General features: G+C 43.4%; 1 protein-coding gene across 21 annotated transcripts in view; it reads left to right on the top strand.

Moving 5' to 3' along the window:
- The first annotated feature begins 11938 nt into the window (after nucleotides 1-11938).
- Nucleotides 11939-23074, top strand: part of LOC110492836 (neurexin-1a-like) — a 79103-nt gene continuing 67967 nt past the window's right edge. For 15 of the 21 annotated variants that reach the window (XM_036946191.1, XM_036946187.1, XM_036946180.1 and 12 more), the window contains exons 1-3: nucleotides 11939-12167; nucleotides 13027-14388; nucleotides 22705-22719. In XM_036946191.1, coding sequence (XP_036802086.1) covers nucleotides 13647-14388; nucleotides 22705-22719 — 757 coding nt within the window. In that variant the 5' untranslated portion in view covers nucleotides 11939-12167; nucleotides 13027-13646. The remainder of the gene's footprint in view (nucleotides 12168-13026; nucleotides 14389-22704; nucleotides 22720-23074) is intronic. The other 6 variants (XM_036946198.1, XM_036946193.1, XM_036946190.1 and 3 more) reach the window with 1 other exon arrangement.

The following is a 23074-nucleotide window of genomic DNA, read 5'->3' as shown; positions in this document are numbered from 1 at the left end:
AACATTGCCTATGATCCTCAACTTTCTAGGGTCGTCACTCGTTAACACAGCCACAAAGTCATAAACCCCACCCACTTCTTCAATTTATCTTCTTAAAATCTGATTTCAACACATCTTAACCGTAACCGCACGAATAACCGTATGATTAAACCTAACCTTAAATGAAGACCAAAAAGTACATTATTGTTTTCATACATTTTTATAATATCGCCAATTTTTACTTTGTGGCTGTGCTATCTAGTGTAAACCACTTTCTAGGTAATTTTGACAGTATTGCAACACAAGATCTTGCAACACAAGATTATCAACCGTTTAATCGAGTTTAATGCCTAACGAAGATGCCTGCATTATAGGTAAGTAAGCGAAAGGTAAAACCATGATTCGATTTAATTTAAAGCTGTGAATATTTACTTTTTGTACGACTGACCAAATTCACATAGAAATGTTTTATAGATCTGTCATTCTCATTGAAAGCAAGCCTAAGAAGCTGTAGATCTGTTCTATGTACGTTATTTCTATGCTTCCCGCTCTTAAATTTCGTTTTTGCTTCTTATACATTTGCATCTTTTACAGCTGAAAACACAATATTTTTGGTTACGAAAATGTTTTTCTTTTTACAGGTTTGGATGATTCTCTAGACATGTATTTGTTTTGTCACATAAACTAAAATTAGGGGAACTATTCAAATTTTAGCAACCAGGAAATGGAGGAGCGATTTCTGCTATTGCATCTTTCATGTTTTCTATTTGCAGGAGGTCTCTATTAGCCCCAGCCCTTGATCATGACTCTCAGAACCGTTACACATAAAAGTCATTGGACGAAGGCAAGTAGCAAAGACATGCGACTATATGCTAAATGGCCCTGTTCATAACTGTTGCCATGCTCTAGTGTATTCGCACAAGTAGACAGTGTGAATGAACCCATTCATCACAATACACACCTTTATTAGGGTTCCCATATTTCCATGTTACAGTGCTTGTTTACAGAAAACATACGGAAGACAGAGTGGACTACCTGTGCTAATTACACCTGTGTGTAAACGAAAGACAGAGGCCACAGACGTGTGTGTTGCCACTGAAAAATACTGTAGGCTGCAACTTTGTTAAAATTGGTTAGATCAGTGTACAGTAAGTGTGTATTTTCCATTTGTGAAATTATTTAGATATGATATGAAAGTAGAGCGATTTATGTTTCTAGAACCGTACCACAATTGAGAATCGATTCCACGTTTAGATGGGAGTATTTGGCAGTTTTGTCTTCAGAGCCACTTTGCCCTTTAAACAGAGCATGTAAGGTCCTTGGACTAAGGAGTAATACTGGGCTATATTTGCCCATCACTGTGCACAAAGCAATTTCATTTATCTTATGATTGTCATTTTGAAACACTAATATGGAGTCCTCAACCACCATCCCTTGTTTTCTTTCCAGTGCTCTGATGTCTCATTGTGTAAATAAGACTCAATAACAAATCACACTGTTGTGGGAATTGGGCCTTATCTGTTTGAAAATCACGTTATCATAATTGCGCCTTATCTTGTAAACATGGTAGGGTGTATGAACAAGTGAATTACATTTGAAGATGTCCACTCAATCATCATCACTTTGGGCACAATTACAGTGATTTCGGAAAGTATTTAGACCCCTTGACTTTTTCCACATTTTGTTACGTTACAGCCTGATTCTAAAATGCATTATTATCATTTTTAACTCTGCAATCTCCACACAATACCCATAATGATAAAAAAAAACCAGAAATACCTTATTTACATAAGTATTCAGACCCTTTGCTATGAAATCTCCACACAATAACCCATAATGAAAGAAAAAAAACAGAAATACCTTATTTACATATGTATTCAGGGGGGCGGCAGGGTAGCCTAGTGGTTAGAGTGTTGGACTAGTTGCAAGGAAGGTTGCAAGTTCAAACCCCCGAGCTGACAAGGCTGTCGTTCTGCCCCTGAACAGGCAGTTAACCCACTGTTCCTAGGCCGTCATTGAAAATAAGAATTTGTTCTTAACTGACTTGCCTAGTTAAATAAAGGTACATTTTTTTTTTTTTTTTTAAATTAAAAAAAAAAAATAATTCAGACCCTTTGCTATGAGACTCGAAATTGATCTCAGGTGCATCCTGTTTCCATGGATCATCCTTGAGATGTTTCTACAACTTAGAGTTCAACTGTGGTAAATTCAATTGATTGGACATAATTTGGAAAGGCACACGCCTGTCTATATAAGGTCCGACAGTTGACACTGCAGGTCAGAGCAAAAACCAAGCCATGAGGTCAAAGGAATTGTCCATAGAGCTAGATTGTGTCGACAGGATTGTGTCGAGGCACAGATCTGGGGAAGGGTACCAAAACATTTCTGCAACATTTGAAGATCCCCAAGAACACAGTGCCCTCCATCCTTCATAAATGGACGTATTTTGGAACCACCTTCCTAGAGCTGGGTGCCCGGCCAAACAGCAATTGGGGGAGAAGGGCCTTGGTCAGGGAGGTGACCAAGAACCCGATGGCACTCTGACAGAGCTCTGACAGAGCTCTAGAGCTCTCTGTGGTGATGGGAGAACCTTCCAGAAGGACAACCATCTCTGCAGCAATCCACCAATCAGACCTTTATGGTAGGGTGGCCCGACAGAAGCCACTCCTCAATAAAAGACACATGACAGCCTGCTTGGAGTTTGCCAAAAGGCACCTAAAGACACAGACCATGAGAAACAAGATTCTCTGGTCTGATGAAACCAAAATTGAACTCTTTGGCCTGAATGCCAAGCTTCACATCTGGAGGAAACCTGGCACCATCCCTACGGTGAAGCATGGTGGTAGCAGCATCATGCTGTGGGGATATTGTTCAGGGACTGGGAGACTAGTCAGGATCGAGCGAAAGATGAACGGGCAAAGTACAGATAGATCCTTGATGAAAACCTGCTCCAGCGCGCCCAGGACCTCAGACTGGGACAAAGGTTAACTTTCCAACAGAACAATGACACTAATCACACAGCCAAGGAGTGGCTTCCGGACAAGTCTCTGATTGTCCTTGAGTGGCCCAGCCAGAGCCTGAACTTGAACCCAATTGAACATTTCTGGAGAGACCTGAAAATAGCTGTGCAGCAACACTCCCCATCCAACCTGACAGAGCTTTATAGGATCTGCTGAGAAGAATAAGGAGAAAATCCCCAAATACAGGTGTGCCAAGCTTGTAGCATCATACCCAAGAAGATTCGAGGCTGTAATTGTTGCCAAAGGTGCTTCAACAAAGTACTGAGTAAATGGTCTGAATAGTTATGTAAATGTGATATTTCAATTTTGTTTTTATAAAAACCTGTTTTTTGTACCAGTCAAGTTGTGATATTTCAGTTTTTTTTTAATATATACATATTTACAAACATTTCTAAAAACCTGTTTTTGCTTTGTCATTATGGGGTATCGTGTGTAGATTGATGAGGGGGAAAAAACTATTTTAGAATCAGGCTGTAACGTAACAAAATGTGGAAAAAGTCAAGGGGTCTAAATACTTTCCGAATGCACTGTATACTGTTTAAAGAACCACCCATAATGCATTTTGTTATCATACTCGTCGCCAAACCCACTGGCTCCAGGTCATCTACAAGACCCTGCTAGGTAAAGTCCCCCCTTATCTCAGCTCGCTGGTCACCGTAACAGCACCCACCTGTAGCACGCGCTCCAGCAGGTATATCTCTCTGGTCACCCCCAAAACCAATTCTTCCTTTGGCCGCCTCTCCTTCCAGTTCTCTGCTGCCAATGACTGGAACGAACTACAAAAATCTCTGAAACTGGAAACATTTATCTCCCTCACTAGCTTTAAGTACCAGCGGTCAGAGCAGCTCACAGATTACTGCACCTATACATAGCCCATCTATAATTTATCCCAAACAGCTACCTCCTCCCCTACTGTATTTATTTATTTATTTATTTTGCTCCTTTGCAACCCATTATTTCTATCTCTACTTTGCACATTCTTCCACTGCAAATCTACCATTCCAGTGTTTTACTTGCTATATTGTATTTACTTCGCCACCATGGCCTTTTTTTGCCTTTACCTCCCTATCTCACCTCATTTGCTCACATTGCATATAGACTTATTTTTCTACTGTATTATTGACTGTATGTTTGTTTTACTCCATGTGTAACTTTGTGTTGTTGTATGTGTCGAACTGCTTTGCTTTATCTTGGCCAGGTCACAATTGTAAATGAGAACTTGTTCTCAACTTGCCTACCTGGTTAAATAAAGGTGAAAAAATAAATACAAATAAATAAATAAATATTATTTAAAAATTATTTGACCTTTATTTAACTAGGAAATCAGTTAATTTGTTCTTATTTACAATGACGGTCTACTTTGGCCAAACCCTAACCCGGACGAATCTGGGCCAATTGTGCGCCGCACTATGGGACTCCCAATCACGGCCAGTTGTGATACAGCCTGGAATCGAACCAGGGTCTGTAGTGATGCCTCTAGCACTGAGATGCAGTGCCTTCTACGGCTGCGCCACTTGGGAGCCCCATTTAATATGAATTTAATATAATCGTAACATGTAGATTATGTAAGGATTTAAATTAAGTAGTCTAACCCATCCCATCCCGGAACAACACCAAATGTACTGAACAAAAATATAAACGCAACATGCAACAATTTCAAAAGAATTTGAGAGAAATAAACGTTTTGTGCGTATGGAACATTTCTGGCAACTTTTATTTAATCTCATGAAACATGGGACCAACACTTTACATGTTGTGTTTTATATTTTAGTTCAGTACAGATTCCCCTAAAACGTGAATATAATGTGAAAAGCAATGGGATGCCTGGTCCACCAGATGGCAGAGGAGACCTGAGCCCATATCCATGTAGCATCTCAGGAAAAGTCCTAGGAATCCTGAGAAGAACTGGTAAAAGACAACAACAAAATCTCCCAGCTCAGAGTAGGTTTTAGGATGATGTTAAGACACTGCCCAGACAAACTCTGAGCCAGGAGTAAAATCAATTCATGAAAGTTTCTCAGCTGGTAATCACGACAGTTTGAGGTACCGCAAAGGAAAGATAGTTAAGATGCTCATGGACATTGTTGTAAATGATGGGGAATAACCAATCGCAATGAGGCATAGCCAGCTACGAACACTATAGCAGGCAACCACGGTGGATGTGACTACATCAAATGTTGCAATGGTAAAACAATTGATATAATGTTGCCTGACAGGTTCTTAATTATCTCCTAATATGTTGGCATGCATAACTTTTTTAACCAATTCTGATGGTTGTTAAAAGCAGAATTTTGACAATATTACCGTTATCAACACACAGTTGGCATCAATTCACTTGCTGATAATGTTTCAAATGATGTTGCATACAGTGTTTGAAAGGTCTATCATTTTCATCAAACAAAATCAAAGTTAACAAAAGCCCAAGATGTCTAAATTTGCCCAATTTTAGGGCATTCCCAATTTAGGAATATTTCTTTAACAACGTGATATTGCACTCCAAAGGGATAACTTGAAATATCATAGTTAATTAAATAATCGAAAGAAAAACATTTAATTAGCCTATTTGTTATAAGTATTTAGGAACATCATGTAAAATAGGCCTCGTGAAATCATTGTCAATGTCACAAGAGATACTGTGATTATTTATGGATGATGTAGAAATATCAAAACATTATTTGAACAACTCCAAAGCAATTTCATGTGGCACAGGAACCACTGACTCACTGCATTTTTCTGTTATCAAGACACCTGCTGGTAACTCTTTAAAGGGTTAGGACAGCTCGTGAGGTCTCCTAAATATCTGTCGACTATGACTAAAGAGGCTTCATGCATAGCTTTTATTTTTACCCTTAAGAGTAGGAGTAAAACGTCTCTATTCTCAGCACTGATGACCAATTTTCTACTCGGAGACGCTTTGTGGATACAGGCCCTGGGCAATCTGTATCAATATGGAAAAAGTGCTGCATCAATCTCCCAACCACCCATCTTTTTCTTCCTCTACTTCTCTCCCGTACCCCCTCCTTCTCTCCTCTCTCTTCACCTCCCTCGTGTTCATCGTTTTGTGTCAACGGTGCAATTTGAATGAAGGTATGTGAAGGTTATGTGTGTGTGTGTGTGTGTGTGTGTGTGTGCGTGTGTGTGTGTGTGTGTGTGTGTGTGTGTGTGTGTGTGTGTGTGTGTGTGTGTGTGTGTGTGTGTGTGTGTGTGTGTGTGTGTGTGTATGTGTGTGTGTTTCATCACAATTATGTGTGCCTGTCATCCTGCTCTTTTAGATCAAAGGACCACAGTTACCTAGCAACCTGGCGATGGGACGAGAAAGAGTAACATAGATTGGAGACAGATGGAGAGAGGAGGAGGGACTCAGAGGTAGGCAGCGAGACTATCACAATGGTCTGTGGAAAATAATAAAGAAGGCTGTGAGTGTCACTAGTTACCACAGCCACAAAGTCATAAACCCTGCCTATTTCCAAATATGGATCGCTGCAGGCCAATATGGCGATAGGAGTATGGGCGAGTGGCTGCGTCGAGAGGAGTGGGTGTATGAAAGCGAATCAGCTAATTGGGCAGATTTGTTGGCACTCAAGACCTCTTTTGCGTGGCTGATTGGGCTGCATGACGAGTCAATAAGCGGTGACCAGTGCACTGGTGTTGTATGGACATGCGTGGTGACCTGATCGTGATGCCCAGTAGGAAGCTTCCTATTCGCTGTCATAGTCACCGGCGGTAATCAAACACGGACTATTCTTTTCCTTCCCATGATTTTACCTCAAATAGGATAGCGATCTGCACAAGAAATAACTACTATTGATAACCATCTAGATGTCACCTTTATACATGCACATACAGTCTACTCAATGGGGAGGGCAGGAATGTGAACAGCACCAGGACACAGTGGCCTTAGCTCCTGCTTGACAAGCACTACTGTCCAGCAACGGCATGGGAAGTAGCTACCTTGTGTCAGGGTGACAGTCACAGTAGGCACACGCATACGACGCATGAAGAAACAGTACACGCATCATCAGTACTTTAAATAAAACATGTTATCGTCAATTTTATAACTGAAAAGGTACAATTATTAGTGAAAAAACTAACAGTGAAATATGACTCTTCCTCTGGCTTAAAAACAGAGATCCGAAGTCTTGCGGTATGGTAGCTCAATGTAGGATAGATACATGGTAAGAAATAGAGGAAAAAGCACAGCTCAGTCGAAACTGTCTACCCTATAGCAGAGGACATACCCTATAGCAGAGGACATACCCTATAGCAGAGGACATACCCTATAGCAGAGGACATACCCTATAGCAGAGGACATACCCTATAGCAGAGGACATACCCTATAGCAGAGGACATACCCTATAGCAGAGGACATACCCTATAGCAGAGGACATACCCTATAGCAGAGGACATACCCTATAGCAGAGGACATACCCTATAGCAGAGGGCATACCCTATAGCAGAGGACATATCCTATAGCAGAGGACATACCCTATAGCAGAGGACATACCCTATAGCAGAGGACATATCCTATAGCAGAGGACATACCCTATAGCAGAGGACATACCCTATAGCAGAGGACATACCCTATAGCAGAGGACATACCCTATAGCAGAGGACATACCCTATAGCAGAGGACACACCCTATAGCAGAGGACATACCCTATAGCAGAGGACATACCCTATAGCAGAGGACACACCCTCTCCTTTCAACACGCCCACTACCTATCCTTTTGACACACCCTCTCCTTTCAACACGCCCACTACCTATAATTTTGACATGCCCACTACCTATCCTTTGACACGCCCACTACCTATCCTTTTGACACGCCCACTCCCTATCCTTTTGACACGCCCACTACCTATCCTTTTGACACGCCCACGACCTATCCTTTTGACACACCCTCTCCTTTCAACACGCCCACTACCTATCCTTTTGACACACCCTCTCCTTTCAACACGCCCACTACCTATCCTTTTGACACACCCTCTCCTTTCAACACGCCCACTACCTAACCCTTGAACAGATAAAGATACAGGTGTGTGTGTGTGTGTGTGTGTGAGAGAGAGAGAGAGAGAGAGAAAGAGAGAGAGAGAGAGAGAGAGAGAGAGAGTGTGCTTTCAGCCACTTTGTTCGGAACAGATAAAGATAATTAAATGAGTAGCTAAACAGAGTGCTGCTGGCGTCACCATGGTAGCGCTTTGATCTGCTACGTCTCTGTGATAGTATCATCAACTCATCAGCCTACACACACACACACACACACAGCAAAATAGGGCACTTCTTGTAGATATACACTTCTCTTTGGCCCAGACAGCCCTTCTCCCTGGAGTGTGCACTCATTCACTTCCCCTTCTCGCTGGAGTGTGCACTCATTCACTTCCCCTTCTCGCTGGAGTGTGCACTCATTCACTTCCCCTTCTCGCTGGAGTGTGCACTCATTCACTTCCCCTTCTCCCTGGAGTGTGCACTCATTCACTTCCCCTTCTCGCTGGAGTGTGCACTCATTCACTTCCCCTTCTCGCTGGAGTGTGCACTCATTCACTTCCCCTTCTCCCTGGAGTGTCCACTCATTCACTTCCACTTCTCCCTGGAGTGTGCACTCATTTGCTTATCCTTCTCCCTGAATTGTGCCCTCATTCACTTCCCCTTCTCCCTGAAGTGTGCACTCATTCACTTCTCCTTCTCCCTGAAGTGTGCACTCATTCACTTCCCCTTCTCCCTGAAGTGTGCACTCATTCACTTCTCCTTCTCCCTGAAGTGTGCACTCATTCACTTCTCCTTCTCCCTGAAGTGTGCACTCATTCACTTCTCCTTCTCCCTGAAGTGTGCACTCATTCACTTCCCCTTCTCCCTGGAGTGTGCACTCATTCACTTCCCCTTCTTGCTGAAGTGTGCATATTATTGAACTGGTAGAGGAAATATGACTCCATATTAGGGTGGCTATTTGAAGAATCCCAAATATAAAACATATTTTCATTTGTTTAACACTTTTTTGGTTACTACATGATTCCATGTGTTATTTCATAGTTTTGATGTTTTCTACAATGTAGAAAATAGTAAAAATAAAGAAAAGCCCTTAAATGAGTAGGTGTGTCCAAACTTTGGACTGGTTCTGAATATATACCTGTAGGTGGCTCAGTGGCCTGAGGAACTATAACTATCAATCTGTAGCCTTTCCATTAGAACACACCGACACACACACAAGTCAATCTGCTCTGCTGTCAGTCTCCATCTGTTGGTCAGGTGATCAATAGTAATGTCTGTAGAAGGTTGTAATGAACAATAGATATATAGCTGTGTGTGTGTGTGTGTGTGTGTGTGTGTGTGTGTGTGTGTGTGTATGTGTGTGTGTGTGTGTGTGTGTGTGTGTTTAATGTTATTTGCTCCTAGAACTTGCAATCATTCTCTAATGTCAGGGCCATATTATCATTATAAATGAGTTAGGTAGAAGAAGGATGACCTCTACCACACACACACACCTCTCTCTCTCTCTCTCTCTCTCTCTCTCCCCATCCCTCTGTGACCCATTGAGTCTTTGAGAGTGGGAGTGTCTGTCTGACCCATATAGACCAGAGCACTGCTAAACACCAGGCATTCACACACACACACACACTCTAACACACACACACACACTGTAACACACTATAACACACACACAGGAACTCACTGTAACACACACAGGAACTCACTGTAACACATACAGGAACTCACTGTAACACACACAGACACTCATTGTAACACACACAGACACTCATTGTAACACACACAGACACTCATTGTAACACACACACACACTCATTGTAACACACACAGACACTCATTGTAACACACACAGGAACTCACTGTAACACACACAGACACTCATTGTAACACACACAGACACTCATTGTAACACACACAGGAACTCACTGTAACACACACAGACACTCATTGTAACACAAACAGACACTCATTGTAACACACACAGACACTCATTGTAACACACACACACACACTCATTGTAACACACACAGACACTCATTGTAACACACACAGACACTCACTGTAACACACACAGACACTCCCTGTAACACACACAGACACTCATTGTAACACACACAGATTACTCACTGTAACACACATAGACACTCACTGTAGCACACACACACAGTCCCTGTAACACACACAGACATTCACTGTAACACACACAGATTACTCACTCTAACACACAGACACTCACTGTAACACACAGACACTCACCCTAACACACACAGATTACTCACTCTAACACACAGACACTCACTGTAACACACAGACACTCACCCTAACACACACAGATACACAGACAACAGACACACACTCTAACACACACAGATTCACACCCTCACACAGACACACACTCAAACTCACAGACACACATTCTGTATGCTGACAACTGAAGTTTTATTTTTGGCAGTATTTTCTCTCAGCCGGCAGTTCACATAAACACATATGCACATAGACACGCACACACACACACACACACACACACACACACACACACACACACACACACACACACACACACACACACACACACACACACACACACACACACACACACACACACACACACACACACACACACAATAACACATACACGAACAGTGTGTCCTGACCTTCTCTCTGCTGAGTGGGCATAGAGTCAGGGGTTACTTCTCACTGTCAGCCTGTCAGAGAGAAGGAGGGAGGGAGAGGAAGAGGGGCGGAGGAATGGAAGGAGGGTGTGCCAGGGACAGAGGGGGAGAGGAAGTGGGGAGTAGGGAGAGGAAGAGGGGCGGAGGAATGGAGGGAGGGAGCGCCAGGGAGAGAGGGGGAAGAGAGGTAGACAATATCGGGAGTCTATAAAAGGCTGTGGCCACATAGACATTTCATTACCCGTCAAAACAGCCTTTCCACTTCCTGGCCCACTAGTTCACCAGGAATTCTCATATCAAAATGGCCGCAGGGCAATGGCGTGAATACAGCATCAATAGGAACACAATTCAATGTGTGTGTGCAGCTGTGCATGCAGCAGCAGGCTCCAGAGCAGCCTGATCACTAGAAATAGACTTCCTAGTGATCAGGTCGATGTAGGATCTAAAACAAACTGCTGTTCAGAGTCAGAAAGGCTGTTTAGACCACCAAGCTGTGAGAAAATTAGTCTTGCTTTTAATTATTTTTGTTTTAAGCGTTCCCCAAACCACAGCCATCACCTTAACCACTCGAAATTAATCCCTAAACTGTTAACCTTTGAGTTGTTTGTATTTCAACCCTGTAACCACGGCGGGAATTTATCCGTCAACTATTGACGTTCATCCATATGTCGAATTTCTAAGGGGAACTTTGAGATCTTGCTGCTCCAGAGAGTGGCAGCAGATGTGGTATGGTACCCAGAGAGACCGTTCTGACGGACAGGATTCAGCTGGGGATTCCCTCTCTGGAACAGATGCACAGTCCAGGAAATACACACCTCTCACGGTGTCCATATGGAGATCAAGTTTAAGATTGGGAGAGAAAGAAGCGAGAGAGATAATTGATGGCAGAAGCAGAGGGGGGATCGCTGCTGGAGCGTGATGTAGAAACGCGGTTGTCGTTTTTCTCCCACTGTTTTCCATCTCGAACCATGGATGTTCTCCCGATTCAGACTTCTCGCTGTAATAATCAATGATTAATTCATGATTAACCATTTATCACCTTGGAATATTTGCAATTATTTTATCATCACACCGACAGTCATTATCATAGCGAAGGGTAATGACTCGGATGTTCCCGCCGTATTCGGTCCTCTCCGTTAATCGTGTTTCAGACAGTGAGCGCGCTGTCCAAGGTGCCGCAGCAGAGCGGCCCCGCCCATCCTCTCCTCCTTTTCTCACCCTCCATTAGCCACGTGACGCACGGAGCAGCAGACTGCACCTTCTCCTCCTGGGTAAAGAGAGAGAGAGAGCGAGTGAGTGAGTGAGTGAGAGAGAGATGCGTTTGCTACCACCGGGCTGTTTGATCGAGAAGTGGCTGCGATTGTTCTGATTTCGGTAGGGCTATCAAACGGGTATTTGCCAATGAAAGGTTTGGTTGCTGTCATGTCCTCTCACAACGTGGTGATTGTTATCAGATGAAATTGAGAAAATCGATGAGTAGCCACAGTAAAAACGACCAGAAGATGTGTGTGTAAGGTAGGATGGGACATTTTTATCTCGGTGTGTGCATTATACTAGAGCTTTGCTTTAGGCTATATATAGCCTACCTATTTAATTGTAATAGCCTAATAAGGCATTTGTCTCCGGGCTGTGTTTTCAGTATATTGATTCTCACGCGCAGGTGGGGTAGATGGATACCGGGTGTAACGGGGAGCTCGAGCTCACAGGAGGAGATGAATAGCACACGCACACACACACATTGATACCGTTTTTTAGAAGAGGGAGAAGAATGGCCGCAGATCGACAATCGATATTTAAATCGCTCTCATTTTACCGAGTCTATCAATACTGTGATTTGGAACCCTAATCTCAACCACGTTAACGTAGTTCATGGTCAGGCGCAGGAGAGGCGAGCGTGTGTAAACTGCCTTTTCCTATGGTGTGAAAAGGGGGTTCATTCGATAAATGAGGCGTATTTGAGTCATCCTCCGCATCGCACGATAAACTTATTTGTTGCGCTTCCAAAGCACTTGCTGAGGCACGAAGTGTTCATATTGGAGTGTTAAAATATTTAGCCTTTTGGAGGTGTTTGTTTTTAGTGTTGTAAAACGGTCAAAACGTTTGTAGATAGAAATGCAATAAGTAGAACTGAAATGATTCCCAGTTTTACTTGACTGACAATAATACATATTCTACACAGCACATGACATGCATCTGGATATTCTGTAACTAACTTATTCCTGAAAAGACCCACTGGTATATTACAAGGTGGTAGTGGGTGGTATGAGACTGTCTGGGAAGACTGTGTGTGTGTGCTCGTGTGTTTGTGTGCGTGCGTGTGTGCACGTGCAGTGTATCTGACCCAGGCTGATAATGCTGTCCCTTCCCTCTGTAGGTCACTGGAAAGAAAAGAGTGATGACACGGCTGTGAGGGACATACATTCACAGCGCTGAACCCACGACCCCGCTGAGAGAGAGAGAACCTCGGGGGAGAGGCTCCGTCTGCTGACGGTGTGTGGCGGTGTATTCTCTCTCTCTGAGGGGAACAGGAACTAACGAAGGCACCGATATGGATCCCACGCTGCACCCGTTATTTCTCTAACACACACACACACACCATTGAAGGAAGACGAGGGAGGAGGAAGGAGGAGACACAGACTAGCAGATAGACTAGAACTAGAAACACAGAGCTCTAGCACCACGTGACTGGCAGTCAGAGGAACCCTCTATGGAGGGTGTAGGGTGCTAGGAAGGCCCCTAAGAAGACTGTAGGTTGCTACGAAGGCCCCCAAGAAGACTGTAGGGTGCTAGGAACGGCTCTAAGAAGACTGTAGGGTGCTAGGAAGGTCTCTAAGTAGACCTTAGGGTGATAGGAAGGGCTCTAAGAAGACTGTAGGGTGCTAGGAACAGCTCTGAGAAGACTGTAGGGTGCTAGGAATGGTGTTCGCACCATGAGCTGTAGAGTAGGTTGTGCTGCCCAGCTCTAGCCTGCGTGTGTGTGTGTGTGGTGTGTGTATGTGTGTGCGCGTGTGTGTGATGGCGGTGTGTGTGGGGGCCGCGGCCCCCTTGCTATGTGTCTGGCTGTGCCTCTGTAGCCTTGGGGGATCCAGAGGGGAGGTGCTAGAGTTTGGGGGGGTTTCGGGACAGTGGGGGCGGTTCCCGGTGTGGAACGCGTGCTGCGAGAGCATTCTGTCGTTCAGCGTTAGAACTCACAGCGCGGACGGGCTGCTGCTTTACCTTGACGACGAAGGATTCTGCGACTTCTTGGAACTCTTGTTGCTACACGGAAAACTCCGCCTACGATTCTCCATCTTCTGTGCCGAGCCAGCCGAGGTGAGTTCCGGGGTTGCCGTGAGCGACGGCCACTGGCATGCCGTGCGTGTGAAACGGGACTGGAGGAACACAAGCCTTGAGGTGGATGGAAAGATGGAGGGATGGGCGGAGGTGAAGAGCAAACGGAAAGACATGACCGTTTTTAGCCACACGTTTATGGGCGGGGTTTCCCCAGAGCTCCATGCCTCTCCGCTCCGCCTCACTTCCCCTGGTGTAAGAGACCACGCCTCTTTTGCTGGCTGGCTCGCTGGGGTCACCGTCAACGGATCGGTGGCCGTTCTGGAAGGATCGGAGGGTGTTACCGTGGGAGACGGGTGTGGGCCGGCCCACGAGTGTCAGAACGGAGGGGTGTGTTCTGTTGTCGAGATGAGGGCCGTCTGCGACTGTACCGACACCGGCTACAAAGGAAACGACTGCAGCGAAGGTAAGGCCTTACCCAAACCCTACCTTGTAACATTGTGATGTCATCTCGCACACATACACTATATATACAAAAGTATGTGGGCACCCCTTCAAATGAGTGTATGCAGCCCCACCCGTTGCTAACAGGTATATCAAATTGTGCATACAGCAATGCAATCTCCATAGACAAATATTGGCAGTAGAATGGCCTTACTGAAGAGTTCAGTGACTTTCAACGTGGTACTGTCATAGGATGCCCACCTTTCCAACAAGTCAGTTGCTCACTGCTAAAGCTGCCCCGTTCAACTGAAAGCCATTTTATTGTGAAGTAGAAATGTCTAGGAGCAAAAACGACTCAGCCGCGAAGTTGTAGGCCAACTCTCACTACCGAGTTCCAAACTGCCTCTGGAAGCAACGTCAGCACAAGTACGGTTTTTCGGGAGCCATTTCATGGCCGAGTAAGCCAAAGATCACCCTGCACAATGCCAAGCATCGGCTGGAGTGGTGTAAAGCTTGTCGCCATTGGACTCGTTGCCATTGGAGCAGTAGAAACGCGTTCTCTGGAGTGATGAATCACACTTCACCATCTGTCAGTCCAACAGAGGAATCTGGGTTTTGCAGATGCCAGGAGAACGCTACCTGCCCAATGCATAGTGCCAACTGTAAAGTTTGGTGGAGGAGGAATAATGGTCTGGGGCTGTTTTTCATGGTTAGGGCTAGGCCCCTTAGTTCCAGTAAAGGGAAATCTTAACGCTACAGGATACAATGACACTCTAGACTAATCTTTGCTTCCAACTTTGTGATAACAGTTTGGGGAAGGCCCTTTCCTGTTTCAGCCTGCCAATTTTATTTAACTTTTATTTAACTAGGCAAGTCATTTAAGAACAAATTCTTATTTTCAATGACGGTCTAGGAACAGTGGGTTAACTGCCTGTTCAGGGGCAGAACGACAGATTTGTACCTTGTCAGCTCAGGGGTTTGAACTTGCAACCTTCCGGTTACTAGTCCAACGCTCTAACCCCTGCCACAATCCACAAAGCGAGTTCCAAACAGAAATGGTTTGTCGAACATCGGTGTGGAAGAAGATGACAGGCCTACACAGAGCCCTGACCTCAACCCCATCGAACACCTTTAGGATGAATTGGAACGCCGACTGCGAGACAGGCCTAATCGCCCAACATCAGTGCCCGACCTCACTAGTGCTCTTGTGGCGGAATGGAAGCAAATCCCCACAGCAATTTTCCAACATCTAGTGGAAAGCCTTCCCAGGACAGTGGAGGATGTTGAAGGTGTCCCCCTTGAACTTTGCGACCTTTTGCCACATTTCAGGCTTCAAACATAAAGATATAAAACTGTATTTTTTTGTGAAGAATCAACAACAAGTGGGACACAATCATGAAGTGGAACGACATTTATTGGATATTTCAAACTTTTTTAACAAATCAAAAACTGGAAAATTGGGCGTGCAAAATTATTCAGCCCCCTTAAGTTAATACTTTGTATACTTTGACTTACAGCTAGCTGTAAGTCGCTTGGGGTATGTCTCTATCAGTTTTGCACATCGAGAGACTGACATTTTTTTCCATTCCTCCTTGCAAAACAGCTCGAGCTCAGTGAGGTTGGATGGAGAGCATTTGTGAACAGCAGTTTTCAGTTCTTTCCTCAGATTCTCAATTGGATTCAGGTCTGGACTTTGACTTGGCCATTCTAACACCTGGATATGTTTATTTTTGAACCATTCCATTGTAGATTTTGCTTTATGTTTTGGATCATTGTCTTGTTGGAAGACAAATCTCCATCCCAGTCTCAGGTCTTTTGCAGACTCCATCAGGTTTTCTTCCAGAATGGTCCTGTATTTGGCTCCATCCATCTTCCCATCAATTTTAACCATCTTCCCTGTCCCTGCTGAAGAAAAGCAGGCCCAAACCATGATGCTGCCACCACCATGTTTGACAGTGGGGATGGTGTGTTCAGCTGTGTTGCTTTTACGCCAAACATAACGTTTTGCATTGTTGCCAAAAAGTTCAATTTTGGTTTTATCTGACCAGAGCACCTTCTTCCACATGTTTGGTGTGTCTCCCAGGTGGCTTGTGGCAAACTTTAAACAACACTTTTTATGGATATCTTTAAGAAATGGCTTTCTTCTTGCCACTCTTCCATAAACTCCAGATTTGTGCAATATACGACTGATTGTTGTCCTATGGACAGAGTCTCCCACCTCAGCTGTAGATCTCTGCAGTTCATCCAGAGTGATCATAGGCCTCTTGGCTGCATCTCTGATCAGTCTTCTCCTTGTATGAGCTGAAAGTTTAGAGGGACGGCCAGGTCTTGGTAGATTTGCAGTGGTCTGATACTCCTTCCATTTCAATATTATCGCTTGCACAGTGCTCCTTGGGATGTTTAAAGCTTGGGAAATCTTTTTGTATCCAAATCCAGCTTTAAACTTCTTCACAACAGTATCTCGGACCTGCCTGGTGTGTTCCTTGTTCTTCATGATGCTCTCTGCGCTTTTAACGGACTTCTGAGACTATCACAGTGCAGGTGCATTTATACGGAGACTTGATTACACACTGGTGGATTGTATTTATCATCATTAGTCATTTAGGTCAACATTGGATCATTCAGAGATCCTCACTGAACTTCTGGAGAGAGTTTGCTGCACTGAAAGTAAAGGGGCTGAATAATTTTGCACGCCCGATTTTTCAGTTTTTGATTTGTTAAAAAAGTTTAAAATATCCAATAAATGTTGTTCCACTTCACGATTGTGTCCCACTTGTTGTTGATTCTTCACAAAAAATACAGTTTTATATCTTTATGTTTGAAGCCTGAAATGTGGCAAAAGGTCGCAAAGTTCAAGGGGGCCGAATACTTTCGCAAGGCACTGTACTTTTGGTCATGTCGTGTACAAACACCCATACAGTGCCTTCAGAAAGTATTCACACCCCTTGACTTTTTTCACATTTTGTTTTGTTACAGCCTGAATTTAAATGTGATTCAATTGAGATTGTTTTATCACTGGCCTACACACGATGGCCCATAACGCCAAAGTGGAATTATGTTTTTCTAAATTTGACAAATTAATAAAATAAAACATTCAAATGTCTTAAGTCATTAAGTATTCAACCCCTTTGTTATGACAAACCTAAATAAGTTCAGGAGTAAAATGCAATTTGTAAGTAAATGTGCTTAACAAGTCACATAATAAGTTGCATGGACTCACTGTGTCGACCCTCGTCAAGCACCAGGTGCGCCATCAGCTCGACATTGTCATTACGATGCTCGTGATTAGCATCGTTCTCATCGGATATGTAATCAGGCATGGGAAACAAGTCTGGGGAGTAAGGCCTCATCTTCTGTGGTAAGTAATGGCATAGTGAGTACAGCCTCAACCGTTTTGCCACAAAATTTCTTAACGCAAGCAATGAGAAGTAGTACAAAATGAAGGATTACTAGGCCATAGATGAGCCAATGGAAAACTGTTGAGAGTTTCAATCCCGGATAAAGGGTCCCAATCAGGGGTTTTGAATTTCAACCTGTCCTCAATGTGGTCATGTAAAGTTTTCCTATGTGACACTTTGTTTAAGTGTCACGTGGGACATCGTTAGATGCATATTTTGGTAATGAAGCAGCCGTGCTGGAGTGGGATGGGCAGTTCGTGCCACACTGCCAAGTCTCTTGGAGTAGTATGCAACAGGCCCTTGTTTCCCAACGTGATTCTGTGTAAGGACAGATGACATAAAACCATATTTCTCACACACAAATAAATGAAATAGTCTGAAGTGGTCCAGCAGTCCTAAACAAGGGGAAGAGGTTAATAATTGTTTAAGTTTCTCAAGTGCCTTCATATCCTCTGCTGTCCACTGTATCTTGTCATTCATCACCATGTTGTGACCATGAATGAGATCAGAAAGTGGTTGAAATCATATCAGCATAATAAGGTAGCCAGGCTCTGTTCAAACAGTTCATCATTATGCAATCATTCATTCACAATCATTCATTCACAATCATTCTGTTATTGTGTGCGTCCACACATTCATTCATGGAGTACCCTTCCCTTATTTTCTTAGTTCTTTAACGCTATCTACATTTCTTAACAGCAGTAAACTCTCAAATCAGTCAGTTAACTATTGGCAGCCTATTTTGAATGAAATTTGGTTAACTTAAATTCAATTCCAAGGATCAGTCAACTCAATTCTCACTATTTAAAGGTGCAGGTATTACTACCATTACTTAAAAAACAGGAATCAGTTACATCAAGAACATGTTTTACACAGGCCTTCTCTACACCAGGCTCAGAGCATTCACTTTTACGCCGTAGAATTCTAATGTCTTCACCGGTAGTGCTGTGAAAGCAAAGGTTAGCGGTTACAACACTGCTACAACTAGCAGGCAGACAGGAAATGGAATTGTTGGACATCAGCCATAACTCCTTCGATGTGTGGCTTAGTAATAATATTGTAAAACTACCGGTCCCTCAGTGCATTTCAAACACAGATTAAACCACAAAGACCCGGGAGGTTTTTCCAATGCCTTGCAAAGAAGGGCACCTATTGGTAGATGGGTAACAAAAAAACGAACATTGAATATCCCTTTGAGCATGGTGAAGTATTAATTACACTATGGATGGTGTATTAATACACCCAGTCACTACAAAGATACAGGTTTCCTTCCTAACTCAGTTGCCGGAGAGGAAGGAAACCACTCAGGCATTTCACCATGAGTCCAATGGTGACTTTAAAACTGTTACAGAGTTTAGTGATTGGGATTGGAGAAAACTGAGGATGGATTGACAACATTGTAGTTACTCAACAATGCTAACCTAATTGACAGAGTGAAAATAAGGAAGCATGTACAAAAAAAAACATATTCCAAAACATGCATCCTTTTTGTAACAAGTCATTAAAGTAATACTGTAAAAAAAAAATGTGGCAAAGAAATACATTTTTTGTTCTGAATACAAAGTGTTGTGTTTGGGGCAAATCCAATACAAACACCTTACTGAGTACCACTCTCCATATTCTCAAGCAAAGTGGTGACTGCGTCATGTTATGGGTATTTTTAATTTTTTAGTGCTTAGAACACTGCACCACTCTGGAATAATTATAAAGGACTGGGTCGTTTTTCAGGATACATTTTTTTAGCTAAGTACAGGCAAAATCCTAGAGGAAAACCTGGTTCGTTCTACTTTCCACCAGATACTGGGAGATGAATTCACTATTCAGCAAGACAATAATCTAAAACACAATGCCAAATATACACTGGAGTTGCTTACCAAGAAGACAGTGAATGTTACTGAGTGGCCGAGTTAAAGTTTTGACTTAAATCTGCTTGAAAATCTATGGCAAGACCTGAAGATGGCTGTCTAACAATGACCAACAACCAATTTGAGCTTGAAGAATTTTGAAAATAATAATGGGCAAATGTTGTACAATCCAGGTGTGGAAAGCTCTTTGAGAAATACCCAGAAAGACTTTCAGCTGTTATCGCTGCCAAAGGTGATTGTAACATTTATTGACTCAAGGGATTGAATACTTACGTAATCAAGATATACTAGTGTTTTATTTTTCATAAATGTTTTACAAATGTTTTAGTTCGTCTACCACTTTGACATTACAGAGTATTTTGTGTAGATCATTGACAGAAAAATTTAATTAAATCCATTTTAATCCCACTTTGTAACACAACAAAATGTGGAAAAAGTCAAGGGATGTGAATACTTTCTGAAAGCACTGTATCTCTAATATGACTGTTACACCATCCATTCTCCCTTTCCTATACAGTATTGTTTGTCTCTCTGACTGGGTAAGCAACTTGTCTTGTTCCTAGATCCTAGTGGTGATCAACATTGTGGTGATCAGTAGATCCTAGTGGTGATCAGTAGATCCTAGTGGTGATCAGTAGATCATAGTGGTGATCAGTAGATCATAGTGGTGATCAGTAGATCCGAGTTGTGATCAACTCTGTGGTGATCAGTAGACCCTAGTTGTGATCAACTCTGTGGTGATCAGTAGATCCTAGTGGTGATCAGTAGATTCTAGTTGTGATCAGTAGATCCTAGTGGTGATCAATAGATCCTAGTGGGGATCAATAGAGCCTAGTGGTGATCAGTAGATCCTGTAGGTGGTGATCAATAGATACTATAGGTGGTGATCAGTAGATCCTAGTGGTGATCAGTAGATCCTAGTGGTGATCAGTAGATCCTAGTGGTGATCAGTAGATCCTAGTGGTGATCAATAGATCCTAGTGGTGATCAATAGATCCTAGTGGTGATCAGTAGATCCTATAGGTGGTGATCAGTAGATCCTAGTGGTGATCAGTAGATTCTAGTGGTGATCAGTAGATCCTAGTTGTGATCAATAGATCCTAGTGGTGATCCTAGTGGTGATCAATTGATCCTATGGGTGGTGATCAATAGATCCTATAGGTGGTGATCAGTAGAACCTAGTGGTGATCAATAGATCCTAGTGGTGATGAATAGATCATAGTGGTGATCAGTAGAGCCTAGTGGTGATCAGTAGATCCTGTAGGTGGTGATCAATAGATACTATAGGTGGTGATCAGTAGATCCCAGTGGTGATCAGTATATCCTAGTGGTGATCAGTAGATCCTATAGGTGGTGATCAGTAGATCCTAGTGGTGATCAGTAGATCCTAGTGGTGATCAATAGATCCTAGTGGTGATCAATATATCCTAGTGGTAATCCTAGTGGTGATCAATTGATCCTGTCGGTGGTGATCAATTGATCCTATGGGTGGTGATCAGTAGATCCCAGTGGTCATCAGTATATCCTAGGGGTGATCAGTCGATCCTAGTGGTGATCAGTAGATCATAGTGGTGATCAATAGATCCTGTAGGTGGTGATCAGTAGATCCCAGTGGTCATCAGTATATCCTAGTGGTGATCAGTCGATCCTAGTGGTGATCAGTCGATCCTAGTGGTGATCAGTAGATCCCAGTGGTCATCAGTATATCCTAGTAGTGATCAGTAGATCCCAGTAGTTATCTGTAGATTCCAGTGGTGGTGAGTTACGTTCAGAACCAAGCCTGTTTTATGTTGTTCAGCAGCTACCAACCTGTTGCTTTCTGTGTGTGTGTGTTTGTGTGTGTCTTAGTTCTGAGATCTAGGCCCCTCCTTCGCAACCCCCTCTCTCTCTGCTGAACAGGTTACCATAGAGACTGCCGGGTTCTGAAAGCGAGACTCTGTTACATATGCTGCCCTGGGCCTTTATCCCCCTAACACTCTACTCCCTATTTAACTATCTCTACTAGGGTCAATCTATAAGAAACCTTGTTGATTCGTTTTGATTCATTAGTTAATAAATCTGGGATGGAAACTTAGTGTTATAGTGTGCAGTGTTGCCCCCGGACCCCCACCCAGCAAAGAACACCCAACCCCCACACTACCTTTGCCACCGCGGCTGAAAACAATCCTAGGGGAAACACTGGTGTGTAGAATGTTTGTGCGTGATACGAAGATGAAATATGTGGCGAGTGTTGTGTAGTGTGTTGATTAGCCTGATGGGTTGTTGGAAGGGAGGCCAGCGACATATTGCCACTGCCATTGTTTCGACAATAATGCAGCGCGGCACACCATTTCTAGCACCGGGACTGAAGGTGGAATTTTGCCACATTGCTTAAACATATACAATTAATTTAGATCAGCAGGTAAGCCGTAGAGGCTTGGGGCTTGGTTTCTACCATGTTAATAAATGACAGAGGGAAGGGAGATTTGGTTCACACAAACACACACACTAGTACTGACCAAAGCATGTTTCTCCCTCTACTGCTGTTTCCTATCACCAGTTATCCATTATCCATTATCCATCGATCTATTCATTACTGCAAGGGTCCATGTGTATGTGTGTGTGTGAGTGTGCATGTGTGTGTGTGAGTGTGCGCGTGTGTGTGAGTGTGCGCGTGTGTATGTGTTCTGGTACAGGAGGCTGGAAGGTAAGTTCTGGGTGAATAAAATTGTCCAGATTCCAAACACACAGGTAGGAGTGTCTGCTTTCATCAACCCTGACCACTGTGTGTGTGCGTATGCGCGTGCGCCTGTGTACGTGTCTATTGAAATTCTATTAATGTATGAAATTCTATTAATGTATTTTTAGATTAATTGAATTTCAATTGACTTCCTGAGTTGAGAAAAATTGACCGCAACCCTGGCATGTGTGTGCACTTGGGGTGTGTGAAAGGCTATTAGTGCCGCATGGTATAAAGGATGTCATCTGGGTGGATCTGCATGTGTGTAACCAAGGTGATGGTGTGGTAACGAGCGGCTGTGCATGGCGTGTTAATGAATGTCTGTCTTTCTCTCTCCTTCGTCTGGACGCTCCCAGAACACTACAACCCAGGTGGGTCTCTCTCCCTCTCTCCACCTCTCCTTCTCTCTCTCCTCTCATCCACCTCTCCTTCTTTCTCTCTCTCTCTCTCTCTCTCTCTCTCTCTCTCTCTCTCTCTCTCTCTCTCTCTCTCTCTCTCTCTCTCTCTCATCCCCCTCTCCACCTCTCCTTCTCTCTCTCTCTCATCCCCCTCTCCACCTCTCCTACTCTCCCTCTCTCATTCCCGCGTGTGTGTGTGTGTTGTGTGTGCACACGTGTGTGTGGGGTTAGAGACAGACAGTACCATAATAATGCATTTTACTTGTGCCTTTCAAGATACCCTAGGACACTTAGAGAGTAAAAATAGAATAAAATAGCAAATATAAAC

The sequence above is a fragment of the Oncorhynchus mykiss genome, chromosome 16, assembly GCF_013265735.2.
Source record: "Oncorhynchus mykiss isolate Arlee chromosome 16, USDA_OmykA_1.1, whole genome shotgun sequence".
Taxonomy (NCBI): Eukaryota; Metazoa; Chordata; class Actinopteri; order Salmoniformes; family Salmonidae; genus Oncorhynchus; species Oncorhynchus mykiss.
The sequence above is the reverse complement of the archived record's forward strand: the minus strand, read 5'-3'. Positions and strand labels throughout refer to the sequence as shown.